Source organism: Geotrypetes seraphini, chromosome 15 (genome assembly GCF_902459505.1).
Source record: "Geotrypetes seraphini chromosome 15, aGeoSer1.1, whole genome shotgun sequence".
NCBI lineage: Eukaryota > Metazoa > Chordata > Amphibia > Gymnophiona > Dermophiidae > Geotrypetes > Geotrypetes seraphini.
In genome coordinates this window covers 66,578,828-66,601,365 of record NC_047098.1, presented here as the reverse complement: position 1 = coordinate 66,601,365, position 22,538 = coordinate 66,578,828, and the positions used below count along the sequence as shown (strand labels likewise).

General features: G+C 42.0%; 1 protein-coding gene across 6 annotated transcripts in view; it reads left to right on the top strand.

The window, feature by feature from the left end:
• The window catches only part of LOC117348870 (nuclear envelope pore membrane protein POM 121C-like), a 60,811-nt gene extending 43,609 nt beyond the window's left edge, over positions 1-17,202 (top strand). For 3 of the 6 annotated variants that reach the window (XM_033921455.1, XM_033921451.1, XM_033921457.1), the window contains exons 13-17: positions 396-509; positions 8,324-9,034; positions 10,003-10,156; positions 16,073-16,186; positions 16,971-17,202. In XM_033921455.1, coding sequence (XP_033777346.1) covers positions 396-509; positions 8,324-8,427 — 218 coding nt within the window. In that variant the 3' untranslated portion in view covers positions 8,428-9,034; positions 10,003-10,156; positions 16,073-16,186; positions 16,971-17,202. The remainder of the gene's footprint in view (positions 1-395; positions 510-8,323; positions 9,035-10,002; positions 10,157-16,072; positions 16,187-16,970) is intronic. The other 3 variants (XM_033921454.1, XM_033921452.1, XM_033921453.1) reach the window with 3 other exon arrangements.
• The last annotated feature ends 5,336 nt before the right edge of the window (positions 17,203-22,538 follow it).

Below are 22,538 nucleotides of genomic sequence, written 5' to 3'. Positions count from 1 at the left end.
TAATCTCTCCTGCCGTGATCCCTCCTAACCTCTCCGGTAGGAGAGATGCCCAATCTCTCCTTATGGAAGGAACCCCCCACTTCCAACACCTGCGCGATTAACAGGAGGGATGCCCAATCTCTCCTGCCAGAAGGAAACTCCCCCTCCTCCCGGCATGGCTCATCGGTAGGAGGGAGCCCAAGCCCTCCTGCCGGAAGGAAAGCACCCCTTTAACCCCCACGATGACCAGCAGGGGGTTCTGGAACGGATTAAGTTCGGATTCCAAGGCATCACTGTACTTCATCCACACTATTCCTTTTGTTCACTCTCCACCTTGCAAACAGCTCCTCTTCCTACACTGATACATATCACTGTTTTCATTGGCCCAGTTGTCAACTCTTGTCTCACTTCTTCAGGGACTTCCACACCTACTTTTGGCCAGAATACCTCAGCAACACCAGTGGCAGGTGGCCTATCTTTTGGGACTTCTAGCACTCCTGGCTCAGGCTTTGTCACACCAGGTCCTTTTGGTAAGCTTTTTTTTTTTTCTTTTATGTCACTTGTTGCTTAAATTTTGATTCTAGGATCCGAGATAATGTAGTAGACTGATCCTCAGAACTGGAATAGTCCAAGTTTTAGTTAAATGTCTAGAGTGTTGAACAGCCAGGATATATACAAAATGACTGGAGCCAAGAAAAAAGAAGGACGAAACTGCGAAGGTGATCATGATGCAGGTGTTCAATCAATAAAATAATGTAGAGTCACATGACAACAACAAAATTCACATGTGGATTTTGTTGTTGTAATGTGACTACATTATACACTGCATCACAAACATTACCTCCGCAGTTTCTTTCTTCTTTTTGCTTGGCTTCACTGCAAATCTGTTGGGTTTTCTTTTGCTTTTGGACTTTGTCCAAAATGACTGGACACAAGTGGATTATGAGCCTGAAGACAGCTGCTTACTTTCAAAGGGACTATATTTTACGCCAGGGTATGTATTGGGTCCTCCCAGAGCTCATGGAAAATACCCCAGATTGGTTGTATTTGGAATGGCGACTCATGTTTCCTATAAATGTATCTCATGTTCTCAGTGTCAAGATGCCTAGAAAATATAAAGAGAACAGAATATTGATGGATACATGGAAAACATTTCGTTATGTCAGCAATTTAACTCCAATCCCAATACACAAATCAACAAATCAATCTTTATGGTTAAACTCCAAGATTCAAATTGGCAGATTTAAAATCGTATGGAAGCATTGGATTATTGCAGGTATACGGACTTTAGATGATGTTATTTCAAATGGTAAACTGCTTGATTTTTCACAGTTACAACATAAATTTTATCTTAATAAATCACAAAGTTTTAAATGGTTCAAGTTGAAGCAGGCTATTCAGGAGGGGTTCCCTGAATGGAAAAATCTTAATAACCAGTATAGTCTGGAATTCTTATGCTTTCAGGTGGATTTTTTGGGACACCAAGCCGCACAGTGGTATAAATTAATATCTGGATATATGAATAAAAAATCAATGACTGGTCTTAGAGACATTTGGAGCATTGAGATTAAGCATCAAATTTCTGCATCTCAATGGCCATGTATTTGGTCTTCGAGAAAGAGATGTACATTGTCTGCATCTATGAGACAAACTTGGTTCTTTTTGTTACATAGAGCATTCTGGACCCCAATTAGATTACAAAATTGGATAACTCTAAGTTAGATAGATGCTGGCACTGTAATCTGGAAGCAGGGACTCTGGATCACTTAATTTTCTATTGTCCCTGCATTATGGTCTTTTGGAAATCAATTTGGTCTCAAATTAATTGTTTATTAGAGAACCATGTAGCTCTATCATATGATACAATTCTATTTGGGACGACAATGAGAATAAAAAGTCAAATTTCATCAAGCAATAACAAACTTTTATTGATAATGACAGGAGTCGCCATTCAACATATCACCAAGAATTGGAAAAATTATACTAGACTTAATTACACCTTCTGGTGGAATTCGTTGTGCTATATATACAAAATGGAAAGAACAATTGCCATACAAAAAGGAAATTATAATAATTTTAAAAAGATTTGGGTGCCATTGATAACTTATTGTAATGATTACACGCCTTTTTACACTGAAAATACATTTATAATTAGGGGAAGTGGGGTGGTATATAGTTATATTAAAGGTTTAATCAATAATTATGAATGAAAACCTAGCAAAAACATCAAGAAGGGGGATAAATCCTTCTTCAGGTACATTAGTGACAGAAAAAGAAACACTGATGGGATAGTACGTCTTAGGAAACCAGACGGGAATTTACGCAGAATCGGATTCAGATAAAGCCGAACTACTAAATAAATACTTCTGCTCGGTCTTCACCTGCGAGGCACCGGGGTCCGGCCCACAGTTACAGGCAAAGCAATGTTCGGAAGACCCGTTTCGAAATTTCGAGTTTGCACCTGGTGACGTCTACGAGGAACTATCAAGACTCGAGGTGAACAAAGCCATGGAATCGGACAATCTACACCCCATAGTACTCAGAGAGCTGCGTGACGTCCTAGCGGAACCGTTAGCCGCACTCTTCAATCTGTCCCTGAGTGTGGGTAGAGTCCCCTTGGACTGGAAATCAGCTAATGTCGTTCCTCTGCACAAAAAGGGTTGCAGAGCAGAAGCTGCGAATTACAGACCGATAGTGAGTAAACTCATGGAGAAACTAATCAAACGAAAATTGGACATGATTCTGGACGAGGAGAATCTACGCGATCCCCACCAACATGGATTCACCAAGGGTAGGTCCTGCCAATCCAATCTTATCAGCTTCTTTGACTGGGTAACAAGAAAACTGGATTTGGGAGAGTCCCTGGACGTCGTGTACTTGGACTTCAGTAAAGCTTTTGATAGTGTCCCCCACCGCAGGTTGTTGAATAAGATGAAATCGTTGGGATTAGGTGAAACACTAACAGCATGGGTCAGCGATTGGCTGAGTGGTAGACTTCAGAGGGTGGTGGTTAATGGTACCCTCTCTAAAACTTCGGAGGTGACCAGCGGTGTGCCGCAGGGCTTAGTCTTGGGCCCAATCCTTTTCAACATATTCATAGGAGACCTGACTCAAGGGCTTCAAGGAAAGATAACGTTATTCGCCGATGATGCCAAACTCTGTAACATTGTAAGCAACAGCAAATTGCCTGATTGCATGACGCAGTGAATTCTTATTAGAGAATTGCATGGGGACAGAAATCAAATCCGTCCCTACCTGCCTCCATAAACTTCTGAAGTAGTTATTTCATTTAATTATGCTACTGAAATATTTTAAATGCTCTGGTAGAGATCCATTTACAAATAAGCAAAAACACACTTTATTTACATTACATTATATTAGTGATTAGATTACACAAGAATTGTTATGAAATACATTTGGTGGATTACAAGAAAATTGGCAAGATACTAGTAAAAGACTGAGTGCTTTGAATATTTTTGATTTGCTGTGTAGATAGTGTTTTGGATGAAGTTTGGGGGGGTCTGGTTCTGTTATAAAGGTTTAATGTACTTTTTGAAGAGTAGGGTTTTTGTTTCTTTTTTGAAGGTTTTGTAATACTAATTGGGAAGAAGGTTTGGAAATACTAATTGGGAAGAATACATACTTTGTAAATGGGGCTCTTCTGCTAGAACCTCTATAGCTGATGAGGATCTTCAAGCACTTTTAGCTGAAGACTTCCTTGGAAGGTGGCCAAAACTTCCTTTTATCAAGCTTGGCACCTCAGTGGCTCAAGGATGCTTCCTGTGACTTCCATACTTGGCAGAAGGGAGTTCCAGCCACCTTTGGAGGAGGTTCTTATATAATGGTGCTTGGGGATCCCTACCAGCTACAGCAAAGGTCAGGGCCAGTGTTGGATGTTCTAGAGCCCAGGGCAGAAAATAAAGGATGGCCCCTTGATCCCCTTTCCTCCAAGCTTCCCACCTGTCATTACTATCATGCTGACAGACCCTCACCAAATACAGAACAAGAGGTCTCAGATTAGAAACAAAAATAAGTAGACAAAAATTGAACTGAGAACCCTAAAATTTACTCAGCAAGTACTTCAACACTGGAGAAATAAAAACTGTGAAATGCATTTCCCATTACAAAGACATCTGCTATATACATTTCCCAAAGCCAACGTTTCAATAAATTCAAAATGTGTTGTTGTTTTTTTTTCACCTTTGTCTGGAGATTTATTTTTCCTTCAAGTTGGTTCCAATTTCTCTCTTTGATTTCCTATCTTCTGCAAATTCTGCTTCAAGCGGCTGCTGTCCATTTGTCTTTTCTCCTCTCTCCTATCTTGTTCCATTTCTTCATTACCAACTGCCTCTGACATGGCAGCTGGGATTCAATGCTAAGAAATGTAAGATCATGCACCTCGGTAGCGGAAATCCATGCAGAACTTACACCTTAAATGGAGAAACATTGGCTAAGACCTCAGCAGAACGAGATTTGGGAGTAATCATCAGTGTAGACATGAAGGCTGCCAAACAAGTAGAAAAGGCCTCTTCCAAGGCAAGACAAATGATGGGATGTATCAATAGAAGTTTCGTCAGCCGGAAACCAGAAGTCATAATGCCACTGTACAGGACCATGGTGAGACCTCATCTGGAGTACTGTGTGCAATTCTGGAGGCCACATTACCGTAAAGACGTGCTTAGAGTTGAGTCGGTTCAGCGGATGGCCACTAGGATGATCTCGGGGCTCAAGGGTCTCTCGTACAAAGAGAGACTGAGCAGATTGCAGCTCTATGCTCTATAAGAACGCAGGGAGAGGGGGGACATGATTGAGACATTTATATACATCACAGGACGTGTCGAGGTGGAAGATGACATCCTTTTTCTCAAAGGACCCTCGGCCACAAGAGGGCATCCGCTTAAACTTAGAGGGGGGAAATTTAGTAGTGACACCAAGAAGTATTTCTTCACGGAAAGAGTGGTGGATCACTGGAACAAGCTTCCAGTGCAGGTGGTCGAGGCCACCAGCGTGCTTGACTTCAAGAATAAATGGGACATCTACATGGGATCCCTACGAAATCGAGTTAAGGAACTGGGTCATTAGCATTCAGACTTATTGGGGTGGGTCAGTAGAGTGGGCAGACTTGATGGGCTATAGCCCTTTTCTGCCGTCATCTTTCTATGTTTCTATTAACCTTTTCATTTAGCTCTTTCCTCCTTTTTACTTTTCTACTTCAGTCCACTCAAATCTCCTTTTCTCCCTTGTCTTTACTTTACAGCTTCCTAACAAATTTCCGTCTTATTCTCTCACCCACTCTTCTGTTCCCTTTCATCTTCAGTCTACTCCCTATTACCCTGCCCACTGTAATCACTATCCTCTGCTCATTCATTTCCCTTTCAACCTCCCTCCCTGCCTCACCTCTCCTCCTCTACCACATGGTGCCACAATTCCCAACTTCTTCCACCCTGCCCAGCATCTGCTCCCTTTTGTTCCCCTCCCCACTCGCAAAGCCTGTAATCTCTCTGCTCCTTCCACTCTACTTCTCCCCTTCCCCCCAACCAGCACACTCTTGTCTTTTTTTTTTTCCTGACATTCCTATGGGCCAGTATGTCTCCTCTCTTCCGTCCGTCCCTCCCATTGTACAGCATCTTTACTCCCTTCTGCCCCTGGATCCAAATTGCCCTCTCTCTCCTTCCTCCTTCCTCTATAGCATTTCTTCCTCTCTCTTCTCCACTCTCATGTCCACTATCTCTTTCTCCGTCCCTTCCTGCACAGGGAGATTGGATCCAGGGTGCATTTCTGTTATGTCCCTTCTGGATTCCATACTCTAGGTGTTCAATCCCAACCCGCAATCTGGGAGTTGCAGAAATACAACACTTTTCTGAACACATGCAGAAATACAACACTTTTCTGAACACATGCTCCACCCCCTTAGTCTGAAAGCTATCCAGTTACAATTTCTGCAAACAATCCATGCAGAAGTCTTTTACAGTTGCTCTGTTTCTATTTATTTATTTATTTATTTTTTGCTTAAAGTTCATTTGGTTCAGTGGCTAAAGTTCATTCAGTTCAGTGGCTTCACACCCCTTCTGGTGGTCCCCTGTTGGAAGAAAGGACGTAATCCCGTGGAGCTGGACTACTGCTTAGCAGAGAAACTCGGATGGATCTGTGGAGCCAGCCTGCTGTGTGCCACCCTTCTTTAACTCTGGGTTCCTTCCCCTGGGAGTTTGTGTGCCCGTTGACCTTGTCACAGGTTTCAAGCACAGGCTGTGTGCTTCTGGAGCAAAACCTCTGAGTTTAAAGGCACAGCCTGCTTTTCCAGCCCCCGACTGCGTGGCGAGGAACCATAGGGGCAGAGGTCACAGTTGGTATCCAGCTGACTGGCAGTCTAAAGATCTTCAAGTCTGGTCATTTGGAGCAGTTTGAGGCAGAAAAACCCTTCCCTCCATTCTGAAACTGTGAAAAGTGCTGACAGAAACTGTGAGTAACCTTCCATGATTTCCTATGGGAACTTCAAGGATGAATTATTAAAGTCGTTTAAAACCATTTTTCACAGTTTCTGAGGGTAGGGTTCAGGTCTCCCAGACCCCAAATTGCTATTTTTTATTTTTGCCGTTTTTGGCGCAAATTCATGGTAGCGACCACCTTGGATTTTTAAATCGATCTTTTCTTCTAACTTTTTTATTTGTGCCTCAAAAACTCCTCAATTTCATACAGAATCATTTGGGATGTATAATCTGTCAAATTTGTACATTGTTTGCACCAGATTGGTGCCAGTTCCGCAACCATGTATCACGTGTCATAGCGTGCTGGGGGAGGAGAAAGAGCTTCAGACTTCGCCTCCTCCAGGTACTTTAGGGCTGGGAAGCCGGCCTGGGTCTGTGACTTCGGGATAAAATCTTGCCCAGAGACCATTCCATAGTTTGGCGCAAACGCCTGTGTTCCAAATCTGGGGGCTTTTTTGGCATGGTGCATGTGCCTCAACACAGCCCTGCCATGGTTGTGGAGCGTACCTTTTCTCCAGATTTTATTTGACTTCTCTGGAAGGCGTGTTCTTCAGTCCCTGCTCATTTGATGCAAATGGTGGGCGTGTTGGGGTTTTTCTCAGCCTGTTGCACCGGTGGTGGAGCTTCCTGTTTGGGAGCCCTCATCTGGCTGTGGCAGGCCTCAATTGCAGTAGTTGCCAGCAGATATTATGCCTCTTCTGTCTCCTGCCACTGCTTTTATATTGGATCCAGCAGCTATCCTTGCTAGGGCTAGTCTCCTTTGTTATCTTGAGAGTCTGGATTTGGGTGATGACCCTTCTGTCTGCAGACTTTAAGCATGGTTCTGTCTACCTTTTTGCACCTGATGTTCTGAAAGAGTTCCAATTGGATTCTCCACCTCCCACTTCTCAGACTTTGGTCATGGACCGTTATAATGTGCTGTCTCCCTTTTTTTCCATCCCATCTAGATCGGTTTTAGAACAATGGGATACCCCAGAAAGCTCTTTCTGGCCTGCTAAATCTCTGTCTAGGCTTTACCAAGTGGCTTCTGATTCTCACCAGGTTTTGAACAGCCTAAGATGGATTCCACCATGGTATAGGTTATCTAGTGCACAGCCCTCTCTAGTGATGGGAAAGTGATGTTTCAGGAGTCTCAAAATCACAGGGTGACATTATATGAAAGAGCCTTTTGAAGTGGCAGCTTTAGGCATCAAGGCGGCGGCCACCACTTCTTTATGGTATGAGCTGGTCATACCAGTTTGCTCATTGCATCCTCTGTGGAGGTGTATGCCTGTCCTCCGCTGGTGATGGATGGTGTGGATTCTGTGGTGGATGCCATTTAAGATCTTTATCAAGTTCTTAGTAAAGTCTCTGCTTGTGCAGTGTATGTGCACCAGATTTTTTAGATCCGTCATTGGGCTAGGGGCGCTGCCTCGAAGGCCACTTTCAACAAACTTCCTTTCAAGGGCTAGCTTCTATTTTTTGTATAGGTCTGGATGACCTCATGACCAGTGTTGCTAAGCGCCACCCTCAGTCTCTCCCTGTGAACAAGTTTCGGCGGACGTTGGGAGGAGATCATAGTAATTTTTGTCCTTCCACAGGTTTCGTTGGGGATTTCTTCCAGAGATTCCAATGCCAGGCATCCTCAATACTCAGTATGAATGTGTGTTGATGATTTGGCTAATTCTAAATTAAAACAAAAGGTATGTAAAACATTTGTTTAAGAAAATAAAAATTTATTTTTGTATTTAAGCAAAATTATGCATTTTGAATTCCTTCAAGCTTGGTTCATGGAGGTGATTCTTTGGCTGGGATGTAACTGTTTAATTTCTCACCAAGGGGGAAATGCCTGTGTTTAATCTTTACCTTTTTCCCTGTAGGATCTTCAACGCCTGCCTTTTCCATTGGTCTGGGATCTAAACCACCTGGAACACGGCAGCGACTGCAAGCACGGAGACAGCATGTCCGCAAAAAGCAACTTTAATATGCTTCTTATGTGACTTTGTCTTACCACGAGGCATGTATAGCACAGAGAGACTCACACAGACAAAAGTTTAATATAATAGGAGCAATCACCCTAGTACGGGATGTGTTTCAGAGGAAAACACATTGGGCCTCCACTGGAATGCAGGATCCTGATGCAACATATTCAGCTACTTGATTTGAACAATCCAGTTTGAGACTACTAAAACTCTATGTAGCTTTGTGATTTGTTGACTTTGTTGCATTACATTTAACTCGCCATATACTAGGACAAGACAGCTTTTCTTTCTGCATCTGCTCTACCAACAGCACCTTTCTCCTTAGTAGAGTATTGGCGGTGGTGGAGTTTATACTCAGCACTTCACTGCTGTCCACACACATCATGCAGTTGATGTGGGTTTTGTTGGTTTGTGTACCTTCGCCCACTTTTGCTGGTACATCTTCACGATCCTGAGAAGTCATGGTGTAAGCAGTGGTTTCTCCACCTTGCCCTAGATGAAAGAAACTTCAGTATTTATATACTTCTTTCTTCTCAAGAGGGGATCTTGAGTGTGAGTGCAGAAATGTTGAAACATGGCATCCTTTACACCTTAGTGTTAGACGATAAGGTGAGTAGAGTAGATTGCAGAGTCTTAAATACCCCTGCCGATTTCTAGGAAGGATGCAACTTGTAGAAGCCCACAGTATACTGCAACCTACCACCTATCTCTATTGCTTCTACTATATTTGTATCTAATATAATAAAACCCTAAGCCGCGCATGCGCATTCTTACCTGCGTGCTCCCATTTTCTGTGCGCTGTAGGTCCCCGCAGGTAGGAGTGCACATGCGCGGCTTAGGGTTTTGTCGGCTTCAGGAAGCGCGGAGGCTGTCGGCCGCAGCAACTCTTGGCAGGCCGCAGTGGCTGTCGGCGCCTGCAGGCCGTGGCAGCTGTCAGCAGAGGGCACACGTGAGGTAAGGGGTGCTGCTGGACAGAGGAAGAGACGGGGGGAGAAAAAGGAAGGGAGGCCTACTGCTGGACGGGGGAGCAGGAAAGAGGTGCTGGTGGGGAAGAAAAGGAAGGGAGGCCTACTGCTGGATGGGGGAGCAGGAAAGAGGTGCTGCTGGACAGGGGGGAGATTAGAAAAAGGCAGAAGGGCTGCTGCTGGATAAGGGGAGCAGTGAACGGGTGGTAGTGGACACAGGGAAGGTAAAAGGAAGGGAGAATGGGTGGACAGCCGAGGAAAAAGAAAGACAGAAATACAGAAAGCGGCTAAGAGAGAGAAAGAAATAGACAGACACACATATATTCTAGCATCCATTAATGTAACGGACTATAAGACTAGTATATTTATATAAATCTATCTATCTATATTTTTTTTATTTTGGCAACCTGGGATCTTGCCTGTAAAGATTTTAATTATGTCTAAATCACAATTGCCTCCTGGAGCTTTGATTTAGTAGTATATATAAGTACTAAATCAAAGCTCCAGGAGGTAATTGTGATTTAGACATACAATCTTTACAGGCAAGATCCCAGGTTGCCAAAAAAAAAATATAGATACAATAAAACTAAATCTCTCTCTCTTTATTTTTAGGCAGTATATCAAAGATGAACTATGAACCATGGTGGCAGTGGAAAAACTTACTCTCAAGCAGGAAGCCTTTGAGCAGGGCTGCTTTTTCTGGTGCTCTCAATACTCGGTATGAATGTGTGTTGATGATTTGGCTAATTCTAAATTAAAACAAAAGGTATGTAAAACATTTGTTTAAGAAAATAAAAAAATATTTTTGTATTTAAGCAAAATCATGCATTTTGAATTCCTTCAAGCTTGGTTCATGGAAGTGATTCTTTGGCTAGGATGTAACTGTTTAATTTCTCACCAAGGAGGAAATGCCAAGCCCTGCATAGCCTGTCAACAGCTAGGCTAACGTTGGGTTGATTTGGAGAAGGTTTGTAACTTCCATCTGTGGCATATCAGATGAGATTGTAAGCTACTATCCAGAGCCATTCTCTTGCTGTAGGGCATGAATGATAAGCCTCAGTTGGAGGCGTTTCATTCCTTCCTTGAGGGAAACGTTATAGGAAATGTTCTTTTTTTTTCATAATGGGTGGTGCATGTGACTGGAAGTGTTGCTTTCTTTCTTTTTTTTTTTTTTCTCTCTTTCGAGAGGGAGTTGATGGCTAATGGTGCGGTGAATACACATTTGTTAAGAGTATTCCCCCCTTACCCCTTAGTAAAACGTGGATTGTGTGTATGAGAGGTAGATTTGGTTGTTTTCTTTTTTTTTTGAAAATAGGGGCATCAAATATTATGAAGACAAGGTAGGAGGGCTAGGAAGAATAGTTCTAAGGCCTTACAGTTTGAGAGCATTGATGTAACAAATTGAAACTGTATTGAATGTATCCCTACCCTGTCAACCACAGGTAGTGACCAGCCTTTTAGAAATAGGAGAAAAATGTAATATGCAGCAGTGTGGAGGACAGGGCTGTTGAGTCGGAGACATTTTGGGTACCTGGAGTCGGAGTCGTGGATACCAGAAACTGAGGAGGGGTTGAAGGATTTATCTACCCATTCCACAGCCCTGGTGGAGAATGCTGCCTTGCTCTCTGGGTTAATCAGATGGGCAGAGAAAACAAAAGTTGGGTGTGCTGGGATGTCATCTGAAAACTGTTTATTTGTGAAGCTGATGGTCTACATGGCAAGTGGGGGGGATAATAAATCAGTCCCCACATACATGATATATTTTTATCATTCCACATATTTTAGAACATCAGACATTTCTTACAGTTTGAGCTGGGTATACCCATGAAGTAGGGTTGTCCAGGCCTCATTATAGCTACTCTGTGAGTGGCCAGGAGACAAAAGTAGATCCATCCGTGGAATGAAGGTTGTCCTGCTCAGGAACGGCCCTGGATGTGGCCTGGTCTAGGTCATGTCTGAGCATGTGCGAAGTTGGCACATGCTCAGTTCGTGCCTGGAGGTATGGTAGGGCCAAATTGAAGCCTGGGCCTCGATTTTTGTACTTGGTGAGCTGGAGTTCCATGGCGATTACAATTTTTTATTTGTGCCACAATGGACCCCGAGACCCCAAAGGACGGTGTGAGTGGCCAGGTAGTCTAGGAGGTTAGGTAAGATGATCTATGTGCCTGGGTTTTTATTATTTTAAATGGTGTTTTTATACTGTTTTGTCTTGGTAGGCCATTTTTACAAATTTTAAATTCAATTGACAGGGTCTTTGAGGATCCCTAGGACCTGATCTAAAGTGGTCTGGGTCTATAAAAAAATTTTAGTTGAGGAGTTACAGGTCTCAATGCGTTTCAGGGTAAAATAGATCTTTTGGATTATTTTTCTGAGATAAAATAAAATCCTTGCTAACACATACGTTGACTTTATCCTTTAAGCCTGTTGTTTTGGCCTTCTGAATAATTTTTATTGATATTTTTTTTAAAAAGAAATTACTATATCCGTTAATTTTGGTTTTCTTATTTTTTTGAAAACCTGGATGGGACAAACTGGAATGGGCTCTGGATTAGGATCTTTTCCAGATAAGCCCCGCCACTAATGGAAAAAGTGCACGCGCAAAAACTTAAGCCCTGCCACCTTTTGCCAGCGCACGCAACCTTCACCTATTTACCACAAATGAACTTTCTGACGCTCGCGCACCCAATCTTGATCTATTTACCACAAATGAACTTTCTGACGCTTTCGACTCTCGTTCATGACAAGGAGACGGCAATATGTTTTTTCAAATCCACGGAGTGATCCATCAGCAACGTTTATGCAACAATGGCCACCAAATGACACTTTCAACTGTTTCTGACAGGTGGAGGTGTAATGCCCGACAGTGTCGGCAAGAAATCGGTGTTCGAAAGGGAACTTGGCTGGAGCGGTCTAGGATGGAGTTTAGGACAGTAATTCTATTCATTTATTGCTGGTCCAAAAATCTGGCAACAATCAAATTCTGCTCAGAGGAATTATCTATTGGCCACATGACTGCTGTTGACTGGAAGAACTTTCTTTGCGAAATTTGCACCTGGCGGCTTTTGCAGACTTCAACAATTGTTGGCGGCCCAGGTCTACATGTCGAGATCGATGAAACGCTAATATCTCGCCGTAAAAACCAAGCAGGGCGAGTCCTTTCCCAGCAGTGGATTTTCGGAGAGATCTGCCGGGAGACTAAAGAAGTGTTCATGTATGCAGTGCCAGATCGAACTGCGGCCACTCTGCTAGACACAATCCAAGCCTGCATCGCTCCCGGCTCAATCATCATTTCCGATATACCATCATACCAAGGAATTGAAACGATGATTGGCATGAATTATACTCATCAAACGGTTAATCATACCGAAAACTTTGTGGATCCAACGACTGGAGCTCACACACAAACCATTGAATCTTTCTGGCACGTCTACAAGATGCAGAATAAGCGCCAATGCGGCACACACCGATCTTTAGTGGACAGCTACTTGTGTGAGTTCGATTGGAGGCAAAGGTACCGAAATACGGACCTTTTCAAACAAATTATTAATGACATGTCCCAATTTCACCCTCTTCAATAAAAACTACAAATACAAGTTTCATATCCTCATTTTTTATAATCTTTTCTGAGTGGCGGGGGTTAACTTTTTGGTGGGGCTTATCTGGAAAAGATCCCTGGATTGTGACTCATTTTATTTAAATCAGAGCGTGTGATTTGTATATTTTATTTCTATATTTTGAAATTCTCCATAGATTTCTATGGAGAGTGGGAATTTCAAAATGGAGAACGGAACACACTGGTTGAGAACTTTGATGAAGAAGCCTTTGATTGGTTGTTATGTGTCAGGTGTGAGAATTTGAAAGGATACAGTTTGAAGGTTACAGTTGGTTAACAGTTGGAGAGTACTGCTGGATTTCAGAGAATTTGGATGTCTGTGTGTGTGCTCCTGGTTAAAAAAGAAAAAAATCCTTATTTAAGGTTGAATTATTTGTTTGACAGTGTTATATGGCTGGGAGTGCCTGCAGGGGTATTAAAGAAATAATTTAGAATCAAATCCTACGGTGGTTTGAGGTGTGATAAAGAAAACTGACGTGTACCATAGAAGCACATACTTAAATCCAAAAGAAACATTTTAATAGGGGTTTCTAGTTAATTTAATGTTGCTGATTATAAAGTGGTTGAAAGTGAGAACCAGGGTATGCCTGTGAAGAGTTCTCGATACAGCCCAGAGCAGCCTGAAGACGCAGCATTGAAAGGGAATTAAAGTGAAGTTCCGATTAGAATTCATAAGAGGGAAAAACTCATTTTGATTTAATTTTCTAGTATTATAAACTGAACACAGTGAGTTTTCTTGAATGCCCCTGAGGAATACTAGTTTACCTACACACACATAGAGCCAGTTCGATAGTTTCTTTGTTTAGTTAATTAAAGCTAACAGATACTCAAAAGAAGAAAACATTTTGGAAGCCAGATGCAGCGAGAAATAGAATAAGGGCTCTAACAAACAAGAATAAAGCTGCTAGAACAGAATAAAGCACAATTGAGACAAACAAAATCAAACCACTAAAGTACAGATGTAACACAAGTTACAGATTCAATATAAGGAACATTAAAATACTCATCTGGAATAAAGAAAACTGGTACCTGGAAAATAAAAGAGATGGAAAAAGAGCAAATTCTTATAACATTCATTACAAAGAAGGATTTAAAGAACATTAAAAAGAGATTCATTGAGGGAATATCCTGCAGGGTTTTAAACAAGTATTGTTTAATGAAATCTTTTAAACTAGAGCTAAAATAAGTCTTAAGACACACTGGCTTAGATTTTGGCAAAGCAGACATAAAATTATATTATTGTAAGCTTGACCCCTGCTATATGCAGACAGTATGAAAAAAAATTATTTGCTTATAGCTGGATGAACATAGGAACTGTCTGAAAACAGGTTTACAATTGCATTGGATGGCTAGACACCCCTAGCCAGATTTATGATGATAAATAACTGATTCTGTGCCATCTTATTTTTATAAGAACAGTATTGTATCTACAAGTTTTACATAGAAATATGACAGTAGATAAAGGCAAAATGTCCCATCCTGTCTGCCCATCCGCAGCATCCACTATCCCCTCCTCTCCCTAAGAGATCCCACATGCCTGTCCCACTCAAAAGACATGGAATGGCTCATCTGTGAGATAGTATTGAAGCCCTTTTTGTTCTGACCAGTCATGCTAAGAAAGTGAGGCTGGCGTCTAAGGCCTTGATTTCCAGATGGATTAAAATGGCCATTGTGGGTTGTGGTAAGCAGCTGCCAATTCAGTTTAAAGCACACTCCACCAGAGTAGTTGCTACCTCATGAGTGGCGACTCAAGCAGGTTCACCCAAACAAATCATGGTCTACTCTTCATACCTTTACCAGGTTTTATAGAGTAGATGTAGCTTAGGAAATATGCTGCTTTTGGGTCCTCCATATCACAGGTAGGCTCAAAGGGCCCACCTTAGGTGACTGCTTTGGTACGTCCCTGCAGTTCAGGACTACTAGACACATTGCACTAGAAAGAAAGATTAGGTTCGTACTTCAATCTTCTTTCTTGTAGATGTCTAGTAGTCCTGTAAGTGGGCTTCGCCTGCCTTTGCCTTAAAATCAGTCTGGATTTGGAGAATTCTCTGGCGCTCAAGCTGAGAGTAAAGAAAAAAGAAAGTAAATTCTGGTCTGAGTCTGTGCAGGACATGCGAGTAGCTACGATCTCTATAAAACAATTAGTGCTGTTTGCACATAGTTTAGGTATCTGTTTTGATAAGTTACTTGAGCATTATAATTTGAATGGATATGTTTACTACAGAGCAGAACAGAATTGTAGTGTTGGGGATTTTCCCCGTTTCCCTCCTTTAGTTTCCTTCTTTGATTGCACTCTTCCCTCCCTATTGTTTTTTCCATATATGGTTCTCCTCTGTACTTTAAAACACTGAATTGTAGTTCTGTTCCCTCTTACCTTGTGTATTAGTCGGCCTGTAAGTCTATTTGTCTAACCCATTATTCTAAATTTTAAATTGTATGTCTAAATATATGTTTATCAATTTTTTACCTCGCTTAGTAAAACTAAATAAACGATTCATCAAACTAAAATAAAACTTGAAACTTATATCTGTCATTAGCATTCTCCTTGATTGCTTTTGTACAAACTGAGGGGGCAGGAGCAGCTGCTTGGGAAAAAAGGCGGAGTTCAAAGATGATTGACAGCATTCTGCAAGCAACATGCAGGTTCAGATGCAACACTACGATTCAGGACTACTAGACCCATCTACAAGAAAGAGAAAATTATCGAGGTAAGAACATAATCTTTCTTTTATAGCCTTTATTTAACAGCTCTGTCAGAGTTCTGTACTTATACTGGCATCCTTTGTGATATCATTTCCTCCTATATTTATGCTTTGTTACTGAAAATAACTGAGGTGGTAATGAAATGAGCAGGTTAGATGTTTCCCTTCCTCAGATTGACTTTTGACAGTCCTTTGGAAAAAAATTCAATTTTTAAATTTCTAGTTGTTGCTTTCTTTATTTCATATACTTCATCCACATTATTCCCTTTGTTCACTCTCCACCTTGCAAACAGCTTCTCTTCCTACACTGATACATACCACTGTTTTCATTGGCCCAGTTGTCAACTCTGTTGTCTCACTTCTTCAGAGACTTCCACACCTACTTTTGGCCAGAATACCTCAGCAACACCAGTGGCAGGTGGCCTATCTTTTGGGACTTCTAGCACTCCTGGCTCAGGCTTTGTCACACCAGGTCCTTTTGGTAAGCTTTTTTTTTTTTTTTCTTTTATGTCGCTTGTTGCTTAAATTTTGATTCTAGGATCTGAGATAATGTAGTAGACTGATCCTCAGAACTGGAATAGTCCAAGTTTTAGTTAAATGTCTAGAGTGTTGTACAGCCAGGATATATACAAAATGACTGGAGCCAAGAACAAAGGATGAAATTGCGGAGGTGATCATGATGCAGGTGTTCAATCAATAAAATAATGTAGAGTCACATTACATCAACAAAATTCACAGGCACGGAGACAGCATGTCCGCAAAAAGCAACTTTAATATATACACGTTTATATTATTTTTTTTGTAAATGGGATGTAACAAAAATAAAATTTAAAAGTTTTACCTCCCGGGACTGCTTCGGTATTTTAGAGCAGCCCTCAATGTTTGTTTATCATGTGGCCCCGGAGCCCAGAACATGTTGGGACCTGTCCTGAGGTCCATTCTGGCCCTGATGGTCTAGGGGGGCAGAGTCGCGTTAGGCACGACCTGTCGTGTCGATGTCTGGCCATGGAATGAAGGCTGGCTGGCTCGGAATAGGCAGGAAAGGCTGGGGATGCAGCCTGGTCTGAGCATGTGTGAAGTTTGCACATGCTCAGTTGCGCCTGGAGGTAAACTTCCACAGAAGCCCTGCAAAAGCTACTTCCATTCCCTTGTGTTTCCCGCGGTCCTAGAGGATTCCTGTATACCTTGTTCCCGTGCAGCTCTCTTTTTCTTATATAGCAACAGTATGGACTGCCTGTGTTTAATCTCTACCTTTTTTCCTGTAGGATCTTCAACGCCTGCATTTTCCATCAGTCTGGGCTCTAAACCACCTGGTACACGGCAGTGACTGCAGGCACGGAGACAGCAATTTTGATAGATAGATAGATAGATATATATATTTATATTATTATTATTTTGAAATTGTACCCTGTTTATTTGTTTTTACATTTTATGTATATTGTATGTATTTTACTTTGTAAACCGCCTTAAAGTATGATAAGGCGGTATAACAAATTTTAATAAAACTTGAAACTTCTTATGTAGCCTTGTTTCACCACGAGGCTTGTATAGCACAGAGAGACTCACACTGACAAAAGTTTAATATAATAGGAGCAATCACCCTAGTACGGGATGTGTTTCAGAGGAAAACACATTGGGCCTCCACTGGAATGCAGGATCCTGATGCAACATATTCAGCTACTTGATTTGAACAATCCAGTTTGAGACTACTAAAACTCTATGTAGCTTTGTGATTTGTTGACTTTGTTGCATTACATTTAACTCGCCATATACTAGGACAAGACAGCTTTTCTTTCTGCATCTGCTCTACCAACAGCACCTTTCTCCTTAGTAGAGTATTGGCGGTGGTGGATTGGGCTCACTGCTGTAGAGACCGGAGGACGCTCCAACGGGGAAGGCTTCTTAGCCGGCTTACCTGTGGGATGCGATACCGGCGTCGAATCACGCGGTGTCGACGAAGTCGGAGCCGACTGTGGAACAGATGTCGGTGCCGGAGTTGCGGAGTCGGACATCTCGGCACCGAAAAGGATCCGCTGCTGGATTTGGCGGTTTTTGAGGGTCCTCTTTTTTAAAGTTGCACAGCGGGAGCAAGAAGATGCTCGATGGTCAGGACCAAGACACTGCAGACACCAGTTATGGGGGTCTGTCAGCGAAATTGGTCTAGCGCACCGCTGGCACTTTTTAAAACCGGGCTGAGGGGGCATGAACGGGAAAACAGCCTCTGCCAAATCGAAAGCCGAGGCTTCGATCGTGGCAACAGGCCCCGCCGGGCCGAATCGAAAAAGAGGAGAAAAAATTATTATTTTTATTTTATTTTAAGAAAAGAAATAAAGAAATAAAGAAAACTTTATTGTAAAAGGGGGGTTTACGCGAGCGGGAAGGCGTGAAAAAATCTCTTCAACGGCCGTTGAAGTGAACGCGTCTTCTTAGCTCCGCGGAAACTAGAAAACTGAGGGACCGCGCGCCGGGGTCGGGCGGGAAGGCACTCGCGCATGCGCGGTGCGGTATCCAGAACTTTCCAAGTTCTTAGAGTGCAATCACTCTAAAAGTGTCCGTACCGGGGCTCCGTCGGTGCCGTCACCCATCAGTCAAGAATAGCTGCCTGCTTGTCCTGGGATAATATACTCAGCACTTCACTGCTGTCCACACACATCATGCAGTTGATGTGGGTTTTGTTGGTTTGTGTACCTTCGCCCACTTTTGCTGGTACATCTTCACGATCCTGAGAAGTCATGGTGTAAGCAGTGGTTTCTCCACCTTGCCCTAGATGAAAGAAACTTCAGTATTTGTATACTTCTTTCTTCTCAAGAGGGGATCTTGAGAATGAGTGCAGAAATGTTGAAACATGGCATCCCTCATACCCTTTACACCTTAGTGTTAGACAATAAGGTGAGTAGGGTAGATTGCAGAGTCTTAAATACCCCTGCCGATTTCTAGGAAGGATGCAACTTGTGGAAGCCCACAGTATACTGCATCCTCCCACCTATCTCTATTGCTTCTACTATATTTGTATATATTTATATAAATCTATCTATCTATATTTTTTTTTTACTTTGGCAACCTGGGATCTTGCCTGTAAAGATTATAATTATGTCTAAATCACCATTACCTCCTGGAGCTTTGATTGTGAAGATGTTTTATGGAGAAGTGGTGCTGTCAGTTCACTTGAGCTGATAAGAGTCCTTATTCCAAGGATCCTCTGTCCGTTGTTAGGCAGCTGGACTTTTAAAAGATCTCTCTGTTGCAGTACTAGAGCCTAGACCTTCATTCTGTGGGATCCCCATGTTCATAATACTGATATCAGGCTTTCAATCATTACATTACATTAGTGATTTCGATTCCGCCATTACTTTGCAGTTCAAGGCGGATTACAAAAGGAGTTATCTGGCCATTTCCAGAGGAATTGAAGAGTAGAGCGAGTTGCTTCAGAGAATTGCAGTGTTAGTTTGTATTCATGGATTTCTTGAATAGGATAGTTTTTATTTCTTTTCTGAACAATTTGTAGTCTGGGATCATTATCGGGAGATTGGAGAGTTAGTAGTCCAGTTTTGCTGCCTATGTGGCTAGAAGGCCATCGTACAGTTTTTTTCATTTGATGCTTCTGATTGGGGGATGCGTGAACGGTTTGTGGGTTCTCCTATGTCTGGTTGAGGTAGTTTGGATTAGGTAGTTGTTTAGGTAGGCTGGGCTATCTCCATTTATGGTTTTAAATAGTAGGCAGTAGAATTTGAATTGTATTCTTGCTTGTATTGGGAGCCAGTGTGAGTCGAGGTATGCTGCTGTGATATGGTCGTGTTTCCTCAGTGAATAGATAAGTCTTAGCGCTGTGTTTTGAACAGTTTGTAGTTAATTTATCATGGTTGCTGGGCAGGGGAGATATTGCAGTAGTCTAGAAGACCTAGGACTAGGGACTGGACCAAGAGCTTCTTTAGTGTATACTAACAGTGGCAAATGAGATCTTCCTGCCTGCCAAGCTCATTGCAGAGTGTTAGTGACCCCCCTCCTTTTACTAAACCAGAGACAGGTAAGGAGCTGTCCTTGGGTTAGTAACTGCTTGCCTCCATGCATGGCCTTAATTGTGTAAATACCACATCAAGACAGTTTGCACTTGTGTGGCTAATTTAGTTCCCGTCTAGCAGTCATCGGAGATCTTCAAGTATCTCTGATGGTGCTACTAACTTGCTTCTCCCCCTTCATCTCCTCGTTGGGGTAGAAATGAACATGCCATGTCAATAATCAAACCCCCTGTTAACCTTTACATCTACAGCAAGTCTCAGGAACTGCTACGGTTTCGCTGAAGTGTCTCCTGTTCATCAAAATTGCTTCAGCCTACCAAAGCAAGAGAACTGAGGTTGCAAGGGGTTACTGTTTCTTATATTCAGAACAGGGGCAGCCAAATACATTTTTGGTTGAAGGGACCAAACAATCCAAATCCTGGCCTCATACCCAAGCTCTCTAGTTGCTGATATTGGGTGGACCATAGTCCCATGGACATTCCCATTCTGCCTATAATTCAGATTAAATACCACTTACTCTTGTATGTGGCTGATTTGATTTCTGCATAGTAAGCAGGATATGAAAGTAATTGATCCAGCTAACAATGGAAAATGCAAATCAGCCACAGTAAGTCCTTCCACCTCTACCCTATGGTTGAAGCAACTACTGTATACAGTGGATAGAATGGGGAGATGCTCTCCTCAGGTGGTTCTTTTGCAGTCCAGGAAAAGCTAACTTGTGGAGCATAACTGAGGCCGTCAGGGATGAGCTACTGGCCAACTTTGATTTTCAATCCTGGACATGCTAACCTATTTTTAGGATAACCTGGAGAAGGTTTTTGGACTTGGAATTCCTTGGCAAGTTCAAGCAGCAATTTATTTTGTTGTTTCTCACGATTCAAGGAAGCAAAAACCTTTATAAGTATATTAGAAGCAAAAAGACAGTAAAACAATCATTTGGACCACTAGATGACCAAGGTGTAAAAGGGACACTTGAGGAAGTCAAAGCAATATTGGAGAGATGAAATGAATTCTTTGATCTTCACCGAGGAAGATGTGGGGGGATACCAGTGCCAGAAATGGTATTCATAAGAACATAAAAACATATGAATAGCTTTACTAGGTCAGATAAGTGGTCCATCTAGCCCAATATCACATCTTCATAGTGGCCAATCCAAGTCACAAGTACCTAGCAAACCCCCTCAAATAGTAGCAACATTCCATGCTACCGATCCAGAGTAAGCAGTGGCTTCCCCCATGTTTTCTCAATAGCAGACAATGGACTTTCCTCCAGGAACTTATCCATACCATTGGGGGTTTTTTACCAGCTACATTAACCACTCTTACCACATCCTCCTGTTGGTTTTAAAAATGTTTCCCTGTAACATCAAGTGTCCCCCCTAATCTTTATAATTTTTGATGGAGTTAAAAATCGATCCACTTATACCCGTTCTACACCAGTCAGGGTTTTGTAGACTTCAAACATATGTCCCCTCAGCCGTCTCTTTTCCAAGCTGAAGAACACTAACTTTTTTACCTTTTCCTCATACGAGAGGTGTTCCATCCCCTTTATCTTATGGGTGGCTCTTCTTTGAACCTTTTCTAGTTCTGGTATATCTTTTTTGAGATAAGGCGACCAGAATTGAACGCAATACTCAAGGTGAGGTCACAACATGGAGTGAAACAGGCATTATAACATTTTTAGTCTTCTTTACCATCCCTTTTCTAATAATGAGTCTGAGAAACTGAAACAAATCTTTGTAAATCTGGAAGATGTCATAGGGCAATTTAACAAATTTGAAGAGTAGCAAAGGGTATACATTTCAGAGTACTGATAGAACTAAATAATGAATTTGCAAGCTATTGTTAATAATTTGTAATTTATCTTTAAGTTCTGGAAGATTGGAGGGTAGCCAATATAATGCCAATTTGTAAAAAAAAAGGTTCTAGATGTGATCCAGGAAATTATACAAAACAATCATAAGAATAGCCTTATTGGGTCAGCTAATGGTCCATCAAGCCCAGTAGCCCGTTCTCAAGGTGGCCAATCCAGGATGGACAGGGGAGACCCCCTAGACATCATTTACCTTGATTTCCAAAAAGCCTTTGACAAGGTGCCTCACGAACGTCTACTCCGGAAACTGAAGAATCATGGGGTGGATGGAGACGTACATAGATGGATCAGAAACTGGTTGGCAGGTAGGAAACAGAGGGTAGGAGTGAAGGGCCACTACTCGGACTGAATGAGGGTCACGAGTGGTGTTCCGCAGGGCTCGGTGCTCGGGCCGCTGCTATTTAATATATTCATAAATGATCTAGAAACAGGGACGAAGTGTGAGATAATAAAATTTGAGGTCATTTATAAGTAAGTTAAATAGCACTGGTCCCAATACAGACCCCTGCGGCACTCCACTGTTTACTCTCCTCCATTGAGAAAAATGACCATTTAACCCTACCCTCTGTTTTCTAACCAATAACCAATTCCTAATTCACAACTAAACTTTGCTACCTATCCCACAACACTTCAATTTTCTCAGGAGCCTCTCATGAGGAACTTTATCAAAAGCTTTCTGAAAATCTAAATACACTATATCCACATGTTTATTCACACCTTTAAAGAAGTCGAGCAACAAGTGAACAAGAAGGGGAAAGAAGAATTCTGCCTCAACAATAGCACAGCAGAACAACAGAAAGAGGCAAATGAGATGTCAAAAAATCAACCAAGCAGGTTACTTTATTATATCAAAAGTAAAAATATCACTTAAAATTGATAGAGTTTATAATATGATGTCCATCTGAATAAAAGTTAAAATTTGGTCTTGGGACAATCTAGGTGTA